The sequence below is a fragment of the Xenopus laevis genome, chromosome 1L (assembly GCF_017654675.1).
Source record: "Xenopus laevis strain J_2021 chromosome 1L, Xenopus_laevis_v10.1, whole genome shotgun sequence".
In the NCBI taxonomy this organism is placed as follows: domain Eukaryota; kingdom Metazoa; phylum Chordata; class Amphibia; order Anura; family Pipidae; genus Xenopus; species Xenopus laevis.
Genome location: NC_054371.1, coordinates 44,199,306 through 44,222,773, shown reverse-complemented (window position 1 = coordinate 44,222,773; position 23,468 = coordinate 44,199,306). Strand labels below are relative to the sequence as shown.

The following is a 23,468-nucleotide window of genomic DNA, read 5'->3' as shown; positions in this document are numbered from 1 at the left end:
ATGCATTTACTGTTACTAATGTATATACTGGGCTTCATGGTTCTGTAGCGAGTGCTGGGAGAGGACTGAGGCTGCTGAGCTGATATTTCAGGACAGAAGGTGATTAAGGGTAAATTCATCTTATCCTAATGCCATATCCTTTGTTTTAGCGATGCACCGAATCCAGGATTCGGTTCGGGATTAAGCCAGGATTCAGCAGGATTCGACCCGGCCGAACCGAATTTGCATATGCAAATAATGGGTGGGAAGGGGAACCATTTTTTACGACAAAAAAAAAAGGATTCGGTGTTCGGCAGAATATTTTGCGAAGGATTCGGGGGTTCATCCGAATCCAAAATAGTGGATTTGGTGCATCCCTACTTTTTTTTTACTAGGTTCATTCATTCATGGCTTCTATCCCTTTGAGAAGCTAAATATATGAATTTGGGAGAGGATACTGCAGATGAAATTGTCTCATTTGTCGGTCCACTTTGCTGTGCAACAAGATTTCAGGAGTGTGTGCAATGATGCCTGCTGGCTGGGAAGGGGTGGTGGGAGTTGTAGAGGGGCATAAGTTGCTCAAGTCTGTCATATACACGGGCAGCTCAAATTGCTCAAGTCTGCTATATACACGGCCAATTCAAGTTGCTCAAGGCTGCCATATACACGGCCAAATATCGTTGCTCAATGCTGCCATATACAAGGGCAACTCACGGAGAGGGCATCTTACCTGTGCTTGGCACACATTGTCTTACTAATTTTTATGCAGCAAGTGCAGGTTCCTTCTCTTAATGCAGAACCAAAGATGCCTCAAGAATGCACTGGTTGAGTCAAAGAATATCTGAGCTTGTGTCCAGCTTCCTTTTATCATGATAATAACCCTGCTGGGCAAGCCTATAACAGAGCAAGGCAAGGGCTACAATTATACAACAAGGCAGAGCAGCTTAAATGAAAGTTAAGCAAAAGCAGGAGAAGCAACACCACCATAATTATTGTCAACATCTTAATATAGAAAATATATATATATATATATATACAAAAAACTGTGCTGGGTAATGGGTGCTTACTTTCAAGTTAATATCTCTATAATGAATGAAAGAGTGTCGTACATTTAATAATTCCATTTTTTTTTACATCTTTCAAATCATTATGGTTCCAACTGCAAACGTTTAGGCATGTTATTAAAACAGAGGCACGGAACATATGATTTTTTAGTGATTTAATGTCAGCATTCCATATTGTGTGCCATATTGTATTGTACTAATGCCTGGAGACACAAGAGTAAAGAGAATCAGCGGAGTGGGTCTTGCTACAGCTGCCAGAGCCTAGAATAAGAAACAGAAATATCTGAATGCATTCGGCTACATATTACATAATCTTACCCCTACTGAGGCCATACCAGCCTTGCTGTAAGCAACAGTGATTGTTCTTGGCAGTACCAGCTAGCCATTATACATATGTGAGTGGGCATGCATCAAACCAGAGCAATTCTCAACCAGGTTCTGATTTAGCCAAATCCAAGAGCCCGGCTGAACGGAATCCAAAACCCACTAAATGTGAAAAATGTGCCATGCGTGCACTTTGCATGGGCCTTTTGAATTTCCACCAATTCATATTTAGTTTGGGATTCGCTCGGATCTAGAGAGAAGGATTTGTGATTCAGCCGAATCCTTGGGTTTGGTGTGTCCCTAGTATTCAGTCTCAGGAGGGAGTTGATGAAACACATGGATCAGTAGACACCAAAGCCTCCATAAATTATGCCTGAGAAAAAACAGCTCAGCTTCTACCTGTGATACACATACCAAGTCAGAGAAACCCATCTTAACTCGACCCTCTACATTATAAGGACACAACATACCTGAGAAGATTGTGAAGCTTTGTTGCCTTGAACATACTAAAAAAATTTACCAAGAATGTTTGGTCTGCAGTGATCAACCAGTATAGTAATACAAGTCAAGGGCAACTAAGCTGCTGAGGGGTATGGAAAGTCTTAAATTTTGAAGAAAGGCTGGCCAGGCTGGGGTTGTTTACACGGATTATAAATAAATTTACAATGGGACCATACAATAAATATTCACCTGTAGATCCTCCCAGAAGAATTAGAGGGTTTCCCTTAGGTAAAATTCAAAGGGCAGTTTTACAGGGAGAGCAGGTTGAACATTGGTTTCATTGCCATCTTGGAACCAGTAAGGAATCCAGAAGCTAATTGGAGATTTACAGATTATTGTCAAAGCATGAAAGTCTGATCTGAGACACAAATGTGGCACATTCCTATCATACAACATCCTGATGAACTTGCCCTGGGAATGACATTGGAGTTTCCATCAGGTTTAGGTGTTCTACATGAGCCCTATACTTTCAGCCTGTGTTAATTGTCTCTGGCTATAGCTCAGCCTAATCCTCACACAATCGCCTTTATTCAGGAGATGAAAGAGTGTGAGTGAAGTCATATATATATATATATATATATATATATATATATATATATATATATATATATATATATATATATATAAATTGCAATTTGCTGCCAGGATTGGATCTATTTTTAGGCAAGCCTTCTAATCTCAAACTGTTAAAATTGACATTTATAACACAAGTAGCGAATGCTTCTAGCTGTTCCTTGTTCACAGCCAGTCTTTTGCTTGAAATCTTACCCTATAATCAGAACAGCTTGATCCTGTGCACAAATCAGCAATCAGAAGCAGGCTACAGTGGGAAGCAGTGTTACAGACTGTGCCCAGTTACTGCTACTGAAATACCCCATGCCACTAAGTTAGCAGCCCCCCCCCCCAACAGGCCACAATTAGGGAACCCCTGCCATGGGACCTCTGACTGGCATACCCCCTGTAACCATTGTTTGCACTTAGGTAAAAAATATCAAGCATTAACAAATCAGCCCCAAAGTAAACGCTGTGTCCATAGGTATCGTTATCTATGGGGTGGTTCAAGGGAACTCTGGTTGCTAGGGTACATTGGACACTAGTAACCACATAGCTTCCAAAATTCCTCACTGGAGAGCTGCCGAACAAAAAATAATTCAAAAAGTACAAATAAAAAATGAAGACCAATTGCAAATTGTCTCAGAATATTACTGCCTGCACCATACTAAAAGTTTTGTAAAAAGTCCCTTTTTACAGAGGAGTACTGCTACATTTTATATACTTTTTATCAATATCATTTTGTTTTGGTGACCCGTGTTTACGCTGCTTCTATTGGCATTCTCTGGAATTAAACTGTGCTGTAAAGTTTTAGCATTCTGCCAAGAGCCAGCAGCGTAGCTAAGTGGCACCGACCCCGTCCCCCCCAAAAAAAAAATCTTCCTGAGGGGTCAGTGTGGACAGCCAACCCTACCTAGACCTGCCAGTCCCTTTTCAGGTAGGAGAGTGGCTGGGAAGGAGGGATTTCTATAAAATAAAGCAGTGCTTAATTCTCATACAGCGTATTCGAGGGCTGGACTCCATTAAAATGATGTCATACGGTGAAATCTATGGAGTCTTTGAGCAGACTGGGGGCCACATCCAGTGTCAGACTGGTCCACCGGGATCCCAGGAAAACTCTCTGGGGGGCCCAAGTGTCAGTGGTTCCTCTTGCTTCTAATCATTTGGCCTATTTCATGGTTATTCCCTATTTCTTTATGGCAACAAAGAGACTAATAATAGAAGAATAGAGTAGAGTATGTAGTGAAAAGAGACTAGGAGAATAAAGAGGTTGAGTGAGGAGAGGAGGTATAATAGGTTGTAAAGTGGGGTCTCAGCCTAAGGTTTTCTGGTGGGCCCCTGGTATCCCAGTCCAACACTGGACACATCCAGCCAGCGGGCCCCAAATTGAACTGCTCTGTTATACAGGAAGCAGACCCCATGTCCCCTATAGTTACACCACTGCCAAGAGCACGGAGATATCCTCAGCCCAGGGCAAGCACCAGAAGTTCTAACTCCTGTTTCGGCCAAAATGCAAATGAAAACCTTCAGTGTAGAACGTTACAGTGATAATACCCGTCATAATGTGCCCCAAGGTTCCCCCTGAAAAGTGAATGGTGCACTGGTGGTTCCAATACATGGGGAAAGCTCCCTGGTCACAGTCTCAGTGAATGCGGCTCCCTGTATCGCTTTCACCGTGCATTGTGGGATGCTGACCTGACCTGGGGGGCTAAAAAGCAAAGAAACCAACTGGAGCTTGAGAGGAACATTCAAGGGGGCCATATGTGAGAGTGACAAAGCTGACGTACCTGTAGGCACAAATGGCAGTCATATGATTTGCGTAGTATCAATCCAGCTGCCGATGTTTATTGAGGACTTTTAGGGGTTGAGTGTGTGAGGTTTCTTCTACCTTGAATAACTCACAACTCGAATGTTTGTTTATTTATGAAAAAACTTGAATGGAAAAAACTTAAATGAATGCAATTGGGGGGAAAACCTCAACAGGTTTTAGCTGGAGTATTTTCAGATTTGAGTTTTTTGCAGCTTCGGGCATAATAAATCACGAAAAATTTGTTTGTTTTTTTTTATCCAGAAAAAAAAATAGAATTTTTAGCTAAACTACCTTTGAAAACTTAACTCAACCTTTGATAAACAACCCCCTTAATTTTCTTTACAGGACTAGTAACATCCAATACATACTGTATATGTGTATTCATACAGAAGCCCAATTATTTAATATACTCTGAACCTGAATGAGTGGTTGCTCATTCAAAATATTTAAGTCATCGGCAGATGTGACCATATAAACAATGCAATAAATGTTATTTTTCTATACAGATATGGGATCTATTATCCAGAATGCTCAGGATGGATAAAGTAATTTGGATCTCCATACCTGAAGTCTACTAAAAAAACATTTATATATTAAATAAACCCAGTAGGCTGGTTTTGCTTCCAATAAGGATTAATTATATCTTAGTTTGGATCAAGTACAAGCTACTGTTTTATTATTACAGAGAAAATTCAAATTGTAGGATTTTTACCGGATTTTTGCCTGAAAACCATGAAATGTTCGTATTATTATTGCACGAAACCCAGCGAAGATCAAGATATCTTCAGGACTTCTCCCATTGATTATATACAACCTTGGCAGGTCTGAGATGCCGGATTTTTGGATTTAGACTTTTTCCATACTGAGTGTATAATAAATCCCTAAAAAAAATCGGTTTGTTTTTTTACTAGAAATTTGGATTTTATAGTAAAAAAAAAAACTATAATTTTTTGCGTTTTTGCCATTCGGACTTTAATAAATAGCAGAGTTTATTTTTGAGAAGTATGCGGCACCTATAAAGGACAGAGGGCATTCCAGAACTGTGCCAAAATAATGCTTCTGATGTTGGCAAAAGTGCTAGATTCCAACCATGAATTTTTACAGGATTTTACAGGATAAATCAATAACATTAGAAAATCCAGATGGATGAAAGGAACACCTTTGCTGTTAGCACTGCAATGAAATAGCCTTGTAGTGTTTCATCCCATAGTACCCCCTTTGTGCAAATAACATTCTTTGAGTTGATTTATTCCATTTATTTTCTGTTATTTAATGAAGTGTATGACCATCAATGATATTTATTTTGGCCCCATTAAATAGGATATACTGTTACTCCCACAGTACAAAATACACTGCCGTTAGATTGAAGAAATAGAAGGATTTGGCCTCACATTGGAGGAATCAGGAATCACATTGAAGTGGTTTGTGCTATAGTATCATAAACACAGTCAGAATACAGTCTTACATTGCATACAACACAGGTACGACTTCCAAGTAAGTACTACAACGACTGCTTCCTCATTAGCCCACACTTCCACTATGGAGTTTGTGTTTTTAATTTTTCTTTTGCTTCTTCCCATTTCCCTGTTAGTATAATAGCAGAGTGCCAGGAAGCTGTTGCCATGTTTGAAGCGGGGGGGATGGAGCGAGCCATTCAGGTGCTGTTATCATTTGCTGTGATCACATCCACCTTATCACGAATGTAAAGCTAGCCAATGGGAGCGTGACTTCTTGCCGACATGAACAGCTTGCTCTCAGACCTGCACAAGGGATTGAACAGAGTAATGAATAAAGATCAGCGCTGCTTTTATAGAAAGGGAATGGAAACCACTTTACTCTTTCTGACTATTGAAACTTTGCAGCAGAAGCCAAATGAAGAGCCATACAAGGAATTTGCACCTCACAGCAGCACCTTTATTGGGAATTGTATTGTTTTCATTACAATTAAAGGAGAAGGAAAGGTTAAAATTAAGTAAGCCTTATCAGAAAGGTCCACCTAAACATACCAGTAAACCCTCAAAGTAATGCTGCTCTGAGTCCTCTGTTAAAAGAAACACCACATTTCTTTCCTTCTATTGTGTACTCATGGGCTTCTGTACCAGACTTCCTGTTTTCAGCTTAAACCTCCTTGCCCCCGGTATGAGCATGCTCAGTTTGCTCCTTTCTCCCCTTCCCTTAGCCCTCCTCCCTGCTGTAATCTGAGCCCAGAGCTATGAGTGAGCAGGGAGAGACTCAGGAAGAAAGTGATGTCACGCCAAGCTAATATGGCAGCTGCTATCCTAAACAAACAGAGAGCTTCTAGAGCTGTTTATTCAGATATGGTAAAGCATTCTGCAGAATAAATATAGCACTATTGTGGCTAATCTATTGGCATTAAACTGCTTCGGTAGCTTTCATTCTGCCTTAAAGGACCAGTAACATCAACATTTTTTTTTTTACAAAATTTGCTAGAAAACATTGAAAAAAACCACTAAAACAATTTAAACTTTCAAAAGTCTTTATTGAGAAATAACTTACCGAAACTCCGCTTATGCTCCTCTTCAGAAAAGGCGACACAGCGGCGATCCATCATGTGGCTCTCGATTTCTCCTCCCTGGCTATCTCCTATAAAGAAGGCAGTGAGGAGAAATCGAGCACCGCACGATGGATTGCTTTCTGAAGAGGAGCGCAAGCAGTGTTTCAGTAAGTTATTTCTTAATAAAGACTTTGCGATTTGAATGTTTGATTTGTCTTAGTGTTTTTTTTTTTTGATGTATACCAACGGATTTTTCAAAACATTTTTTTTGATGTTATTGATCCTTTAAGGGTGATATTCAGGGTGATAAAGAAGCAGTGACTGCAGAGAGAGTGATCTGTCGAGGAGATGTATCCATCTGGTAGGGACATGTATAGTATAATGCGGTTTACATTCCCGACTGGTGGGCAAAGCAGGTGGTAGAAGGCTGTGCACCTCTTTAATTGTAAAGAAAAAAATAAACCCCTCCAGAAGTGTGAAATTCTGTCATACAGTCCCATCTGGGGTGCACTTATTATTATAGATCATTTATAGAATCACTCAGTACATATACAGGCTGCAATCTGACCCTTATAACAGTGCAATGGAATTCTCCAGTTATAATTAGGTGACAACAGAATGACAGAAATGTGAATGCAATAAAACTTACTTTGTACACCGTCTCCAGCTTTTCTGAAGATCTAAGTTTCATTTTCAATTGTTAATCCTGGGTTGCTCATACCTGCTGGGAACAAACAAGCAAAGTCGTATATTAGTAAATGTAATGTCAAATAGGAAACTTCAGAGGACACAAGGGGAACTAGGCTTCGTAGCCTCCATTTCTTTGGGTGTGGAGCTTTGCTGTGTCTCTTAAAGGGGTGGTTCACCTTTAAGTTACCTGTTAGAATGTTAGAAAATGGCCAATTCTAAGCAACTTTTCAACTGGTCTTCATTATTTATTTGTTTAAGTTTTTAAATTATTTGCCGACTCTTGCCAGCTTTCAAATAGGGGTCACTGACCCCATCTAAAAAACAAATGCTCCGTAAGGCTGCAAATGTATTGTTATTGATACTTTTATTTACTCATCTTTCTATTCAGGTCCTCTTCTATTTATATTCCAGTCTCTCATTTGAATCAATGCATGGTCGCTAGGGTCATTTGGACCCTAGCAACCAGATGGCTGACATGGCAAACTGGAGAGCTGTTGAATAAAAAGCTGAATAACTCAAAAACCACAAATAGTAAAAAATAAAAACCAATTGCAAATTTTCTCAGAATATCACTCTCTGCACCATACTAAAGGTTAATTTAAAGGTGAACAAAAAATTTAAGGCAAAAGACCACAGTAAAGCCTAAAGGTGCTCATACAGGGGCAGATTGAAGCCATTCAGACCAGCAGTTTTTCTGCCTGTATATGGGGGACCTCTCATAGGTCTGCCTGACCAACATCGGGCTGAGAATTGCGTCAGAATGAGGAATGCATTATCTCGTCTGATGGCCTATATAGCCATCATTATGATCCTATCATTTGCCCTATGATCCAGTCGTATGCTAAAGGTGGGCATATCTAGGAAATGATCCACTCATTTAACAATCTCGCCTAACGAGTGGATCTTTCTATTTATGGTCAGCTTATATCACCTTGAGAATTAGGATAGACAGTACTAGGGATAGATCCTGCACTGAGACACTCAGGAGCAAGAACAGAGAGATATATAAGAAGTAGGGATGCACCGAATCCACGATTTTGGATTCGGCCGAACCCCTCGAATCCTTCACAAAAGATTCGGCCGAATCCCGAACCGAATTTGCATATGGAAATTAGGAAGGGGAAAGATTTTACTTCCTTGTCACGTGAGTTCCCTCCCTGACCCTAATTTGCATATGCAAATTCGGATTCAGTGCGGCCAGGCAGAAGTATTCGCAGAATCCCGAACCGAATCCTGGATTTGGTGCATCTCTAATTAGAAGGCAGTCCAATGAAGTGTGAGCAGGACAAATTCCTGTGTGATATCCAGCAACTTAGTCATCCAGTCTTAAGTATGAGGGCAGAATGGCCACTAGTCATCATGAGAGTGTGCCCAATGACTGCTATGGGTGACACTGAGTAGTTCTTATAGTGAATTGTATAATAATAATATTTGCCCAGATTTTTCAATAAATTGTTACTACTTGGTTATTACCACTAGTGTCCCTTATATGCAAAGGTTTATCTCAGAGTGTTCTGGAAAGTTGCCCATGTTCTAAAGGGTATTTTATAGCCTAAACAATGGAACGCCGTTTACAATAATCCATGCACTAGCTGATATATATATATATATATCTATATATCTATATCTAAACTGCAATCTGTCTGGAAGGTCAAAATCTGTGACAAATAGCCCAATATAGAAACCACTGTTGTCCCATGACCCACACTGCTGACTAGTAAGTAGATAGGGCCACCCTTCTGTAATGATCCAACTGATAATTCTATTAGCATTCTGATTGGATAGCCCAACAATTGTGCCGTGTGTCCAGCTTTAAAAAGAAAAATCTCTCATCTGGAATATTTTTATCATAAGGAACAAGGAAAGGTTTCACAAATGGATATACGGTTACATAATATTGTATTGAAATTGTTCTAGATCTTACCAAGTTTTCCTTTTTCACTGTTGCCATTATTCTCATTCCACGACTGGGAATCTGTAAGAAGGTGGCTCTGAGATTCGCGCAGTGGTTTTGCTGGGAAAGGATTGTTTTCAATACTGAAAAAAACATATTATATATATTTCGTTAATCATCATTGTTTTTGTTCAGTAGCCAAGACTGGAGCAAAGGTGAATAATAAGCAATTCTCCGTAACACTAGGCTTTATATAAGGGGGGGGGGCACAAGAAGCCATTGTTCAAAAGAACCATATGAAGTAATGTTCAGAAACTTCTTACACCTTCAAAACTACCATGCTATAATAAATATCATTGATGCTAAAACCATCATGTTATGGTCAAGGTCTGACGCTGGCCTAGACACTGGACTTCCACACACCCCTTCCCCTACTGGAGCTTGCACAGGTCTGAAATGCGCCGATTGTGAAAGAAAGTGGTACCTGATCTTCTTTGGTCCACTGATAATTTAAAGGGGAACTCTGGTTTCCAAAAAAAATTTGATAAAGTCAGTGTCCCGCCGGGCCAGTCCCCTCTCCCGATCAGATTCGGGGGAAAAACAACTATATTTTAAGGCGCTGCGCAGCACCGATTCATTCAGCCTTCATGCATGCGCGTGGCACCAACGCGTCATAGTAGGGAGGCAGGGGGTCCCTGGACATTAGTCTCGTTGGGTCCTGGGCCCCCCAGTCCGACCCTGGATAAAGTGGCCCACATAAAGAAATCCCTAATATACCCAACACATTTACCTGTTTCTTCAAAAAGTATGAATAAATGCCATTTTCTATGCTGAAATCCAGCTGTGTAACAGTTCTTCTCTTTCTGCATCATTTGAAATCCTGGCAGGGAAGAAGGGACTAAAACACTGATGTTACAAATTGTAACATCTACTCAACAGCTTACAGACAGCATGCAGGAACTACATAACCCACAATGCATTGCACTGTGATCTTCCTTTACTTATTGAAATCACAAGTGCATGGAATTGTGGGGTTTGGAGGATGCAGGCTGAGGACAGATGGCTGTTGATACAAAGTAACAGTAGTCAGCCAGCTCAGCAAAGTAGTCAGCCAGCTCAGCAAAGTAGTCAGACAGATCAGCAGGAGAGAAAGGGCTAGGCTTAGGAAACTGTTCCAAATCATTAAAAATCATGAAAAGTCTGCATATTTTTGCTTGAAATGTTTAAAAAAAGCTTAAGTTATGTTTGTGTGGAGTTCCTCTTTAACATTATTTGCCTACATGGACCCTTAAGTGCCTGTATAGAAGAAATATGGCCCTAGTTACATTAAGTTTTTCTAGATATTTCATGAAAATATTGATGACTGTACAGGGGTCCCACTCATTGGCACACGGGTTATCACTATAAGGCTACTGCAAATCAAACTGTGTACCTTTACTCACTTTTTTACTGATGGGTGGAGTTCAGTGTAATGTTTTTTAGCAGTACAGGTATGGGATACGTTATCCAGAAACCTATTATCCAGAAAGCTCGTCTCCTATAGACTCCATTTTATCCAAATAATCCAAATTTTTAAAAATGATTTCCCTTTTCTCTGTAATAATAAAACAGTACCTTGTACTTGCTCCAAACTGAGATACAATTAATCCTTATTGGAAGCAAAACCAGCCTATTACATATTTACATGATTTTCTAGTAGACTTAAGGTATGAATTATCTGGAAATCCCCAGGTCCCGAGCATTCTGGATAACTTGTCCCATACCTGTAGTATATAAAATATTTCACTGTGTTTTATTTTGGCCTTTCATCTAGTTTGTAAATTTCGAGTCAGCTGTAGTTAACAAGGGGAGGATTGTTGGAGAGGCTGGAATTCAGGTCATGACTGACTTAACTGCATTTTAGCTGTAAGTAGGTTAAAATGGTTAAATGTCATCTGCTGCCTTTTAGGCGGTGGTCACATGTCGACACTGAATAGCTTTCTACTTAGACACGAGATTTATTTTGTATACTATACCTCAATGTAGATTTAGGCCTCCTAAGTGATTAAAAAAAAAAAAAAAAGAATTGTGACTAATTTAACCCAGATGTGGGCATGGGACAATGGGAATTACTAACAAATCCTATAGAATTAGGCAAAAACATATATCATGTCCAGCCCCAATGCAGTAACTTTCTTCACATGAATTAAAGCATGAAGTTACAATTTAGGCAAATGCTGTTGCAAACTGATTTAAGGGATAATGAGCTAGTGCGAATTCCCTCTAATTACATTAAGAAAGTTTCAGATTTATTGAAATGTTTTCCTTAAAACGGATCCTCGCTTTAATAATCCCATTTCTACATCACATTTTAAAAATAATTCTAAAAATGATATATTTATGGATTTACTTATCTGTTAAGGGTAATGGCAGGCAGTTTGGAGCTCTGATTTTTCTGGTTTCCCGAACCAGACACTGGTTAATGTCAATTTCATATCAACCCATAAAGATTCAGTAACATCATTTTTTTTTAAATATAGAGTGAAAAAAAACCCACAAAGACAAATGAAACTTTTAAATCATTAAGTCTTTATTAAGAAATAACTTACCGAAGTTCCTCTTCAGAAAATGCAATGATCCATCATGCGCCGCTCGATTTCTCCTCCCTGGCTATCTCCTATAAGGAAAGCAGGGAGGAAAAATCGAGTGCTGCACGATGGATTGCTGGATCACCTTTCCTGAAGAGGAGCGCAGGAGGAGTTTCGGTAAGTTATTTCTTAAGACATAGTGATTTAAAAGTTTAATTTGGCCTTGTGTTTTTTTTTCGTTTTATACTAACAAATATATATATGGATGTTACTGGTTCTTTAAGATGAGAAGAATCCCAAGAACCCCATTATGGGCCCTGTTAACCATTACTGAGAATAAGAGCCAAATGAAAAACACTACGCTAAGAAGACAGTGTTGCTTTAAGGCAGAAAACTCTGTTTTTTGCAATGCTCTTGAAACAGCAATTAGCCTCATTTGCCCTACATTCCCTATTCCCAGCAGCCGCAACTCACGGTGCAGTTAAAGCTTTGTTGATCAAGGTAACAAGATTCATAGATGTTAGAATAATTGCAACCCAGAGCTATTTTCCATTAGTGAAGTGCTTAGGAACTGAAATACAGTTTAAAAGCAAGTTATTGCTATGCAGACATGACCAGAGCTTTGGTTTATACGGGGATATGCATTGTTGCTTTGCATTAGCCTATGCACCATATCGACATGTCTAATCACTACATGCTAGGAGGCTCAGACTAATCCTTACTTACAACTTTACAAAAGGTGCAGCCAGACTGCAAATGGCTAAAAGGTAAATGAAAATATTCTTTAGTGTAGAGATGTGGGCCTACATAGACCCAGGCATGACACACTGCTCTTATTGTCCTGTTCTACAATAAAAGACATTTTAATTGAGGGCTTTCCAGTCTCATCAAGACTGATTTATGGTCCAGTTACATAAGGACCAGAGAGTGGCACCAATATTAGAAACATAAAGCAATAAATCATATTCAAGTTTTCAAGGGTATTTTACAGTCAAAACTCAAATGTTTGGGTTAAAAAAAAAACGAAATTTTTGGGGGTTTTATAAAAAAAACCTTGAATTTTTCGCGATTTATTATACCCTGAAGGTGGAAATAGCTCGAATCCGAAAATACTCCAGCTAAAACATGTCGAGGTCATGTACAGTAGAAGTCAATGGCAGAGGTCCCTTGAACCACTTGAAGATGTTAATAGTCTTCATGATGTTTGAGTTTTTTCAGTGGGTTTTGCTCAAAAACACAATTAATTTGAGCAATTCAAGTTTTTTCCTGTGGAATACTAGATTCATTCGAGTTTCGGGTTGTATACCTTGAATAATCACGGATTCCATTTTTTTCCATTCGTGCTTTTTCTTAAATCAGAAAATTGAGTTTGATTCAAGGTTTTATTTGACCTTTGATAAATAACCCCCATAGAGTCTCATTGGGCCCTCAGTGCTTCCTCACCCCTGCCAGCTCCCTCTTCTTTAAGAGTACACTAATATTGTAACTATAAGGCAATAAATCAAAATTAACTTCTAATGACAATGTTTAGGAGCATATAATGTAGAGATGCACCGAATCTACTTTTTTGGATTCGGCCGAACCCCCGAATCCTTTGCGAAAAATTCGGCCGAATGCCGAACCCTAATTTGCATATGCAAATTAGGGGTGGGAAGGGGAAAACATTTTTTACTTCCTTGCTTTGCGTCAAAAAGTCATGTGATTTGCCTCCCTGCCCCTAATTTACATATGCAAATTAGGGGTGGGAAGGGGAAAACATTTTTTACTTCCTTGCTTTGTGTCAAAAAGTCATGTGATTTGCCTCCCCGCCCCTAACTGACATTATGCAAATTAGGATTCGGTTCGGCCGGGCAGAAGGATTCGGCCGAATCCCGAACCAATCCTGGATTCGGTGCATCCCTAATATAATGTTGGTGCAATTAAATAGTGTGTATGCAAAGCTCAGTTGTAGTCCTGTGTGAATGAATGTCATGCCTTAAATGACACAGTTGTTTGACACCACTCTAGACCTGGTGTACAACTAACATTATTGGGACAGATGGGGAAAGAGTAGTTAGAAGGCCTGCGGCTGGTTGTGGAATAGTGCAGGGAAGCAGCGTGACAGCAAATGGGGATGAGCTTCTGACGAAGGCTAGAGAATGCATTCACCCCACTTAATAAACAAAGCTTTGCCCACCCCCCAGGAGGCATACCCCATAGTTTGCTCCTTGTATATGACAGTAAGTATAAACAGCCATGTCATGCACACGGAGCAGTACAAGTAAATAAAGGGGGAAGTATAGCAAAATGAAATTTTAATATAGGTGTCAGCAAAATATAATCAATTAAAAATTCTTTACCGTTTCTGAAATAATCAAGTTTATCTTCACTATCCCTCTCTCAGCATATGTTTCTTTTCAATTCTCTAATATTGACTTAGCTGTTCTAAGCCTATAGGATGAGAGGGACTGTCCAGATAGGGTAACAGGAAATCTACTAGTGGAAGCAGACCCAGGTACGCTTCAAGGCAGGACAATTTCCCTCCTAAAGCCCATCACAATAATACCATTTACTACATTTTAGGGCTTAAGCACACGGGCAGATTCTGGGAGATTTAGTCACCTGGCGACAAATCGCCTCTTCTTCGGGGGGGACAATCTCCCCGAACTGTCTTCCCCCTGCCTTCTGACTGCTAATATAAAAATGCAGCCGCGGCGCTTTGATTTCCGAAGTTGCCCCACGAGAAAACTTTGGGCAACTTTGGAAATCGAAGCTCCGCAAGTGTATTGCCGCATGCGATTTTTCATTTTAGCAGGCGGAAGGCAGTTCGGGGAGATTGTCGCCCCGAAGAAGAGGCGATTAGTCACCACCGACTAAATCTCCCCGAATCTGCCCGTGTGCTAAAGCCCTTATGGTTTGTAGAACAATGTCAGGTTCTCTAGTGATCATATGTTACTCCTAAATCAGATATCAGAATGGTTTATCACATCATCAGAATATTCTCTCTCATATAATCAATAGAAATCACCACAGTATATATAAAAGCAGAGAGATGTTTTTATATGTATTACCTTTTTGTTGCTGTGTTAGCACCAGTTGGTGTGGATGCCTGCTCAGGATCCTGGTTGACAAGACACGTGGGGAAGGAGCAACCATCACCCAGACTGCAATTGAACATTTAAATCATTTACAGATTTTACAGATAATATAAAGATATATCCTGACAAAAATATGAACTGCATTAATACACAATGTTAACACAACATTCTGGATTGGGTAAAGTACATCACAGGAAAACTGCCTTTGTACAAGCATTAATATGTATATATATATATATATATATATATATATATATATATATATATATATATATATATATATATATATGAGGTGACTGACTCAGGATACAGTACAATGAAGTAATCTCGTGAACAATTTGTTACAGTACAATAATAATATGAAGTCTGATGCAGCCACTACCAGCATCCTTCGGCCAGCATATGACAGCGCCACTTATTGTGACAATGCAATAAGGTATCTATTATTCTCACATTAATTATTACACTTATCGGTTATTTACCTGCTGTCAGAACATTTGCAGTAACTATTTTGGATTCGGCGGACCCCCGAATCCACTATTTTGGATTCGGCCGAATACCAAACCAAATCCGAACCCTAATTTGCATATGCAAAAAGTCACGCGATTTCCCTCCCCGTCCCTCATTTGCATATGCAAATTAGGATTCAGTTTGGCCGGGCAGAAGGATTCGGCCGAATCCCGGATTCAGTTCGGGATTCACGATTTTTCCTCCCCGTCCCTAATTTGCATATGTAAATTAGGATTCGGTTCGGCCAGGCAGAGGGATTCGAATCCGAATCCTGCTGAAAAAGGCCAAATCCTGAACCAAATCCTGGATTCGGTGCATCCCTATTTTGTTTAGCTATGGACACTTTACTTCACATTTCTTGACTGAATGAGGGAGTACAGAAGTTAAAAAGATCCCTATATCAGACTAATTTCAGAGCAATCAGCAGGCTAGGCAAATAACCCAAGCTGGTTGATGACAAAATTCTTGGGCCAAAATAGGATCATGTGATAGACACCTGGCCAAACAAGGAAACTGAAGCTACTCCATGTTTGGTCCTTTCGAGGCAGATAATTAGATCCATTATACAACCACTCCCTGCCCCCCTGGTTGTTACTGTTTCTGTAAATTAGTGCTACATTATCTAATTTCTCATTACAATATAGGTTCTTTGAATACATATGAATACATTTAGTTCAAATGAAGGGTACCCGACTTGATGGTGTCCCTTTAGCTGCAAAACATATAGTCATATTTATTATACAATGTTAAAGTCAGGTGTATATTGAGGGTCATGTTCAAGCAGAGACACTATGGAGGCAGACCATAAGGGATGCTGACCTAAGCTCTTTTTTTAGCAAAGTTATTAAAACATTTAAATAGTATTTTACATGGGTAACTTTATAAGCTGATACCTTCAATTATGTTAGAAATTCAACATGGTGTGGTTTTCTTTATGCCAATGTGCATATTCCTAGCTAAAACATTTCTGGAAAGTATGTAACTCACCTTGTAAATACAGGCAGCAACCAATACTTCTGTTCATCCCCAAATACCTGGCGTAGGTTTTTGCTAAAGCCAAGACTAAAGCCATTCTTATCTGTTCCATGCCTGAATACTGGAGCTCTGAAAGCCTCTAGTGAAAGAAGAACACACGCAGGTGCCTTGATATTGTATCTTGGGATGCAGTTATTGCATAAAGACACATGTACACAAACATTTGACATCATTTAGAATTTTTTTTGGGGTGGGGGGGTGGGAACAGCAGCTGCTGGTTACAGTTATGGCCAAATCATTTTATGGCCCTTTCAAACTCTGGGAATAAGACATGTTTCATAAATATACACTGAAACTGCAAATCTATTAGAGGGCGAGTTGTATTTAACCTGAAAAATTTGAGTTTTCTAAAGGTATTTTTCAGTCAAACTCAAATTTTTGGGTTAAAATAAAAACTAAATTTTTATATCTTGAAGATGGAAGTAGCTCAAATGCCAAAATACTCCAGCTAAAACCTGTCACGGTCACGTAGAAGTCAGTGGCAGCAGTCCCTTGAATCATTTGAAAATGTATTTTCGGTGGGTTTTGTTCAAAAACTCTATTGAGCAATTAGAGTTTTGTCCTGCAGAAAACTCATTTAATTTGAGTTTTTGGGTTGTTCACCTTGAATTCACGGATTCCAGTTTTTCCATTCGAGTTTTTTCTTAAAATCGGAAAACATTTGAGTTGTGAGTTCATTCGAGGTATAAAAAGCCTTGCAAACCTCTAAAATTTGACCTTTGATAAATAACCCCTTAGTGTCTGATTCGGCCCTCAGTGCTTCCTCACCCCTGCCAGCTCCCTCTTCTTTGAATCATTTTTCTACTACCTGCTGTTTTTACAGCAATAATGATGGATAACGAAGAGAGGCTCTTGTCACCCCAAAATTACATATGCATCAATACATAGCATTATCATCCAAGCTACATAAAGATTGATGCTCAGTTTCATTGTATGCTACAGCGTGGCTCTGGTTGGGAGTCTATGCATGTGCAGCTACTATTTCTTCTTGTTTTCAAGTGCCTGAAACCCCCCCCAGGCCTTTCTAATGCAATAGAAAACCTTCTGGAAATAGAGGCTATACGCATGCCTCACACTGCATAGATAGCACTGGAAACCCTAAAAATGAATAGGACTAAAAATGTCATATTTTATAAACTGAACTTATTGCACCAGCCTAAAGTTTCAGCTTGTCAATAGCAGCAATGATCCAGGACTTCAAACTTGTCACAGGGGGTCACCATCTTGGAAAGTGTCTGAGACACTCACATACTCAGTGGGCTCTGAGCAGCTGTTGAGAAGTTAAGCTTAGGGGTCGTCACTAATTATCAAGCAGAATATGAGGTTGACCTGTAATATAAGCATTCAATTCTGATGCTAATTGCACTGGTTTCTTGACATCTAGTAATTATTTGTATTAAGTACTAATCAGCGGTATATAGTGACTTTTCTATTCTGTATATACTGTATATTGTGAGTGGGACCCTAAGCTCGGTAAGCGACAGCAGCACAGAGCATGTGCAGTGAATCAGCAGAAAAGAAGATGGGGAGCTACTGGGGCATCTTTGGAGACACAGATCTTTACTGCTAAAGGACTGTGGTTGCCTTGGGCTGGTACAGAAGGCCAAATTATAATGTACAACATTTCTAGCTACTTCTTTAGTTTAACTTTCCTTGTCCTTTAAATGGGTTGCTCATCTTTGAGTTATCTTTTAGTATGATATAGAGAGTGATATTCTGAGACAATTTCCAATGGTTTTCATTTTTTCATTTGCGCTTGTTGAGTTATTCAGCTTTTTATTCAGCAGCTCTCTTTGTAGTTTCAGCTGGTTTCTAGGGTCTAAATTATCCTAGCAACCATGCACTGATCTGAATAGGAGACTGGAATATGAATAGGAGAGGCCTGAATAGAAAGGGGAGTAATAAAAAGTAGCAATAACAATACATTTGTAGCCTTACAGAGCATTTGCCTTCAGATGGGATCAGTCTCTCATTTATGTGTGTAGCACAAGACATGTGAATACCCTGTGTTTGTATCTTGGTATATTCTGTACATTTTGACAAACAATTCACTCACAAAATCTATTTTTTTCTTTTTAAGAATTCAATTTTTCTCAACCCAGCAATCATAAAACGAGAGATTACCATGGTGTATACTACTGAGTCCTAGTGCATTAACATAAATCGTGCCTGGGCTTATAATCAATATCTAATGAGCTTTATTTATATTTTACTATGATTGAATGATAAATATTTTCTCAAAGATGCCTATGTCAGTGTATTTTGAAAGAATATTCATTAGAAAATTAGCTCCTGAGGTCACAGAGACAATAACACACATTTGTATTTCTGTGTGTATTGCTAGTAAAGGGCTGAATAATGTTCACCAACATAATGCATGGTTACTGGAATTCCTCTGTTTAGTTTATGTGTAGTCTTACAGAGCATTTGTTTTTCTCTGATCCATAGAAAGTCAAAGATCACATCTGAAAGCATTTCAAATATGTCTGAAAGGGTCTGTTCTAGTTTAACAGGGGTGGTACACCTTTAAAGGATCAGTAACATCCATTTAAAAAAAAAAAAATCGTTAGTATAGAACGGAAAAAAAAAAAACCACTAAGACAAATGAAACTTTCAAATCACAAAGTCTTTATTAAGAAATAACTTACCGAAAACTCCACTTCAGCAAAGGTGACAGGGGAACTATCCATCGTGCGGCACTCGATTTCTCCTCCCTGGCTATCTCCTATAAGGAAGGCAGGGCGCAGAAATCGAGCGCCGCACGATAGATCAATCGATCGATTTCTGAAGAGGAGCGCAAGCTGAGTAAGTTATTTCTCAATAAAGACTTAGCTATTTAAAAGTTTCATTTGTCCTTGTGTTTTTTTTCCGTTCTATACCAACACATTTTTTTTTTTTAAAAAAAAAATTGCTGTTACTGGCCCTTTAAGTAAATTTTTAGTATGTTAACTTAAACCCCCCTTTTTTTAACTTAACCACCCATTTAAAGCTAGAACAGATCTTTCCAGACATATTTGAAATGCTTTCAGATCGGATTTTTGACTTTCTCTGGATCAGCTATAGGCTAAATAGGAATAATATTATCCAAGGTTTTTTGCAGACTCAGCAGTCATTTTACAATATTATAAAATGGTGATGTTCTAAAAGGTCTATAACACCCCTCTTCCCATCTACTGTATATGGTCTGTAACACTTCTTTAATACTCCATTAACTAATCCCAATCCTGTACTTTTAATGTGACATGCCAAAACATTAAAATTTGAGGATGCTTTATCCCCACTACTCTTCATAAATTGCTCTTCGTAAACAGTAATGGATATATAAAGGTAAAGAGTCATTTTCCAGGAATTATAATCCTGTGGATCTGCAAGAGCCAGTGCAGAGATTATCTGAAAGTATTAGTATTAGCTCATTGGTATCTCTAGAGGGGGGTCCTCAACATTTTTCACCCATGAGCCACATTCAAATGTAAAAAGAGTTGGGCAAAACACAAGCATGCAAAATGATCATGGGTAGTGCAAAATAAGTGCTGTGATTGGCTTATTGGTAGCCCCTATGAGGACTGGCATCTTACAGGAGGCTCTGTTTGGCAGTACATCTGGTTTTATGCAACCAAAACTTGCCTCCTTGCATGGAATTCAAGAATAAGCACCTGCTGTGAGGCCTCTGGGAGCAACATCCAAGGAGTTGGCGAGCAAAATGTTGCTTGTGATCCACTGGTTGGGGACCACTGATCTATAGAGACAGGAAAAATATTCCACACACAAACCACACTGCGCCCCACTACAATGTGTTATGAACTATATAGACCACAACAGTTAATAAATTACAGCCAAAATACTGCTAATGCAAAGTACCAGCAATTTTAATTCTGTTTCATGCAGGACTTACCTAATGTAGACCTATTCTTGCATACAAGCCAACAATGATAGCCAAAAAGAGAGGAGAGGCTCACGGAGAACATGGCAGCAGCAAAAAATAAAAACATGATGTGGAATTTAGCCTGTGTGTCGGGCAGGCCGTTCTGTTGGAGGAATAAGGAGAAGGCGTCAGACATAAAGGGCAGAGTAAAATTAAATTATCATCTGACCTTTTAAACCTCAGAGCTGGAAGAAGGAAAGACGCTGAGCAATGAAATGCCAATTTTAGAAATGTTAAATTTAAGTGTTCTAATTAGATGTCACAACTTTTTGCATCCAGCATTTCTGGGTCAGGGTGACAATTACAGAAAATGTTGTGTTTGTAATGATCAAGGCCAGCTACTGTCTCAGCATATCACTAAGGGCACTTACTGACGAGCGATTGTAGCTGCGCTCCCCTGCGTTCTGTTTTTCTGCGTTCAGCCGCAGGGGAGCGCAGGAATAGACGCATTACGTTTTTCCAATGGGGCTGTACTCACACAGGCGCGTGTAGGCGCCGAAGGCAGGAAAAATGCAGCATGTTGCTTCTCAACCTGCGTTCGGCGCCTACACACTCCTGTGTGAGTACAGCCCCATTGGAAAAAACGCAATGCGTCTATTTCTGCTGTCCCCTGTGGCTGAACGAAGAAAAACAGAACGCAGGGGAGCGCAGCTACAACCGCTCGTCAGTAAGAGCCATAAAAATGGCCTGATGATTAGGAAGACATGACCAGCACCAGGTGTTTTATAAGTTCATTTAAATACAGAGTCAGCAAAAGGGTTCCTAGTTGTCCATTAAATATTTAGCTCTATAATTCTTACAATAGAGTATAGGCAGGTTTATTTATAGGAATCTAATAAAAATTAGTAGAGGCAGAAAGGATGCAGTTAGTGATCTATCTAAATGGAGTCTAATAAATAATCAATCTAGTGCCTGCTCAATGTTATAAATAGTTTCTAACGTGTTCTCTCCAATGCCAATGATAGTTTTTCACAGACTTCTAAGCCTATTCTTACTCTCTTAAGCCTTGTTTGTTAAATGTTTGTAAGATCCTTGTTTGTTATACACGTATGCAAAGTGCTGTGTAATTTGCTGGCATTATTTAAACAAAATATGAGGATTTTTTTTGTAGCTTTTCACTTTGGAATCTAGACTGCTGATTGCTAGGGCCAGTGAATGGCAAACTGCAAGATGGATAGGGGAAGGACTGAATGAAAAGGGACAACATATGTTGACACTATAAAAATACATGTTATTAATAATAACAGTAAAGATACAGCTAATTTATTCTCTGGCAATGGGGGGTTACTGACCCTTGCAACTAGAAAGCTATTCAGGCTAGGGCTAGAGGGGGCCAAAATCAGTCTGCTGAAATCCGCAGTCATGCAGATTTCAACAGGCTGATTCCCCTCCCCCCAAACTACTAATTACAAAATTATCCAGCAAGTAACACGTAGATACTCTATGCATGAGTGTTTTTGAACATTTGCAATTAGCCTTACTCTCCTTTACACAACTAATACCGTATATACTCGAGTATAAGCCGAGTTTTTCAGCATCCAAAATGTGCTGAAAAAGTCTACCTCGGCTTATACTCGGGTCAGCGGGCAGTAGCTGAGATTGCAGTCACTTTTAATCATTCCTATACCAACAGTTCACTTGGGGAGAGACTGCAATATCCCACAATGCCCTCTGTTGGTTTTATGAAAGAATAACAGTGCGCCCTCTGTTGGTTATATCAAAGAATAACAGTGACTGCAATATCACACAGCGCCATCTGTTGGTTGTATCAAAGAATAACAGTGACTGCAATATCACACAGCGCCCTCTGTTGGTTGTATCAAAGAATAACAGTGACTGCAATATCACACAGCACCCTCTGTTGGTTGTATAAAAGAATAACAGTGACTGCAATATCACACAGCGCCATCTGTTGGTTATATCAAAGAATAACAGTGACTGCAATATCACACAGCGCCATCTGTTGGTTATATCAAAGAATAACAGTAACTGCAATATCACACAGCACCATCTGTTGGTTGTATCAAAGAATAACAGTGACTGCAATATCACACAGCGCCATCTGTTGGTTATATGAAAGAATAACAGTAACTGCAATATCACACAGCACCATCTGTTGGTTGAATAAAGGATTAACAGTGATGGCAATATCACACAGCGCCATCTGTTGGTTATACAAAAGATCAGTGATGGTTTTATGACACACAGCACTCTCTGCACAATTCTCTGTCACCATCAACTTTGCAAAGAAGTCCGGTCGATCGCTGGGGGAGTCTCTTTGGCGGAAGGTGCGCTGCTGGTAGACAGGGCTGTAGTTGTGTCTAGGCTTATACTAGAGTCAATAAGTTTTACCAGTTTTCGTAGGTAAAATTAGGTACCTCGGCTTATACTCGGATCGGCTTATACTCGAGTATATACGGTAGTTATATTAGCACAGTGAATTAGCAACTAAATTAGACGCAGCTGAAGGCTAAAGACTACAAAGATTTCTATGCATAAATGCTGAATGCATCTTAATTACCAGCTAATTAGTATGTAGATTTAATATGTATCTAGGTTGCCCACACAACGCTAGCAAATAGCTCTTTCTCAGGTATAGGCTGGCACAGAGAATCTCAATAATTAATTGATTTTAATATACAGTATGCAAATTATACAGGCAGCAAGAAATATAGTTTTCAGTTGTACTGTACTGAACACATGGCCGAGTTAAATGTACACGGCAAATTTAAAGCAATGTCTGCCTTCATTTCAGATTTGTTATAAGTTTATTAAGTAATTCCTTCAAAGCAGCACTATGTGAACAGAAGGATATGGGCACCTGCCTGTCCCACATTTCATTGCAAAATCAAGGGTATTAGTATGAAGTTGGTCCTTTCTTTGCTGCTAAAACAGCCTTTACCCTCTTGTCTTCTAATAAGACTTTTCACATGAGATTGAAACATTGTTGGTGGAATTTGCGTCCATTGGGCACCAAGTTTGGGTGACAAGGCTTGGCTTACACCAGTGTTTCAATTTGGGTTGAGGT

The 23,468-nt window shown here is 39.4% G+C and overlaps 1 protein-coding gene across 2 annotated transcripts in view; it reads right to left on the bottom strand.

Moving 5' to 3' along the window:
- Positions 1-5,471: 5,471 nt before the first annotated feature.
- zdhhc2.L (zinc finger DHHC-type containing 2 L homeolog) overlaps positions 5,472-23,468 on the bottom strand; it is a 60,373-nt gene continuing 42,376 nt past the window's right edge. Inside the window, exons 8-13 of one of the 2 annotated variants that reach the window (XM_018244652.2) lie at positions 20,411-20,543; positions 16,471-16,597; positions 14,947-15,039; positions 9,360-9,472; positions 7,395-7,466; positions 5,472-5,990 (exon numbers count right to left, since the gene is read on the bottom strand). In XM_018244652.2, coding sequence (XP_018100141.1) covers positions 7,426-7,466; positions 9,360-9,472; positions 14,947-15,039; positions 16,471-16,597; positions 20,411-20,543 — 507 coding nt within the window. In that variant the 3' untranslated portion in view covers positions 5,472-5,990; positions 7,395-7,425. 2 annotated transcript variants of the gene reach the window in all.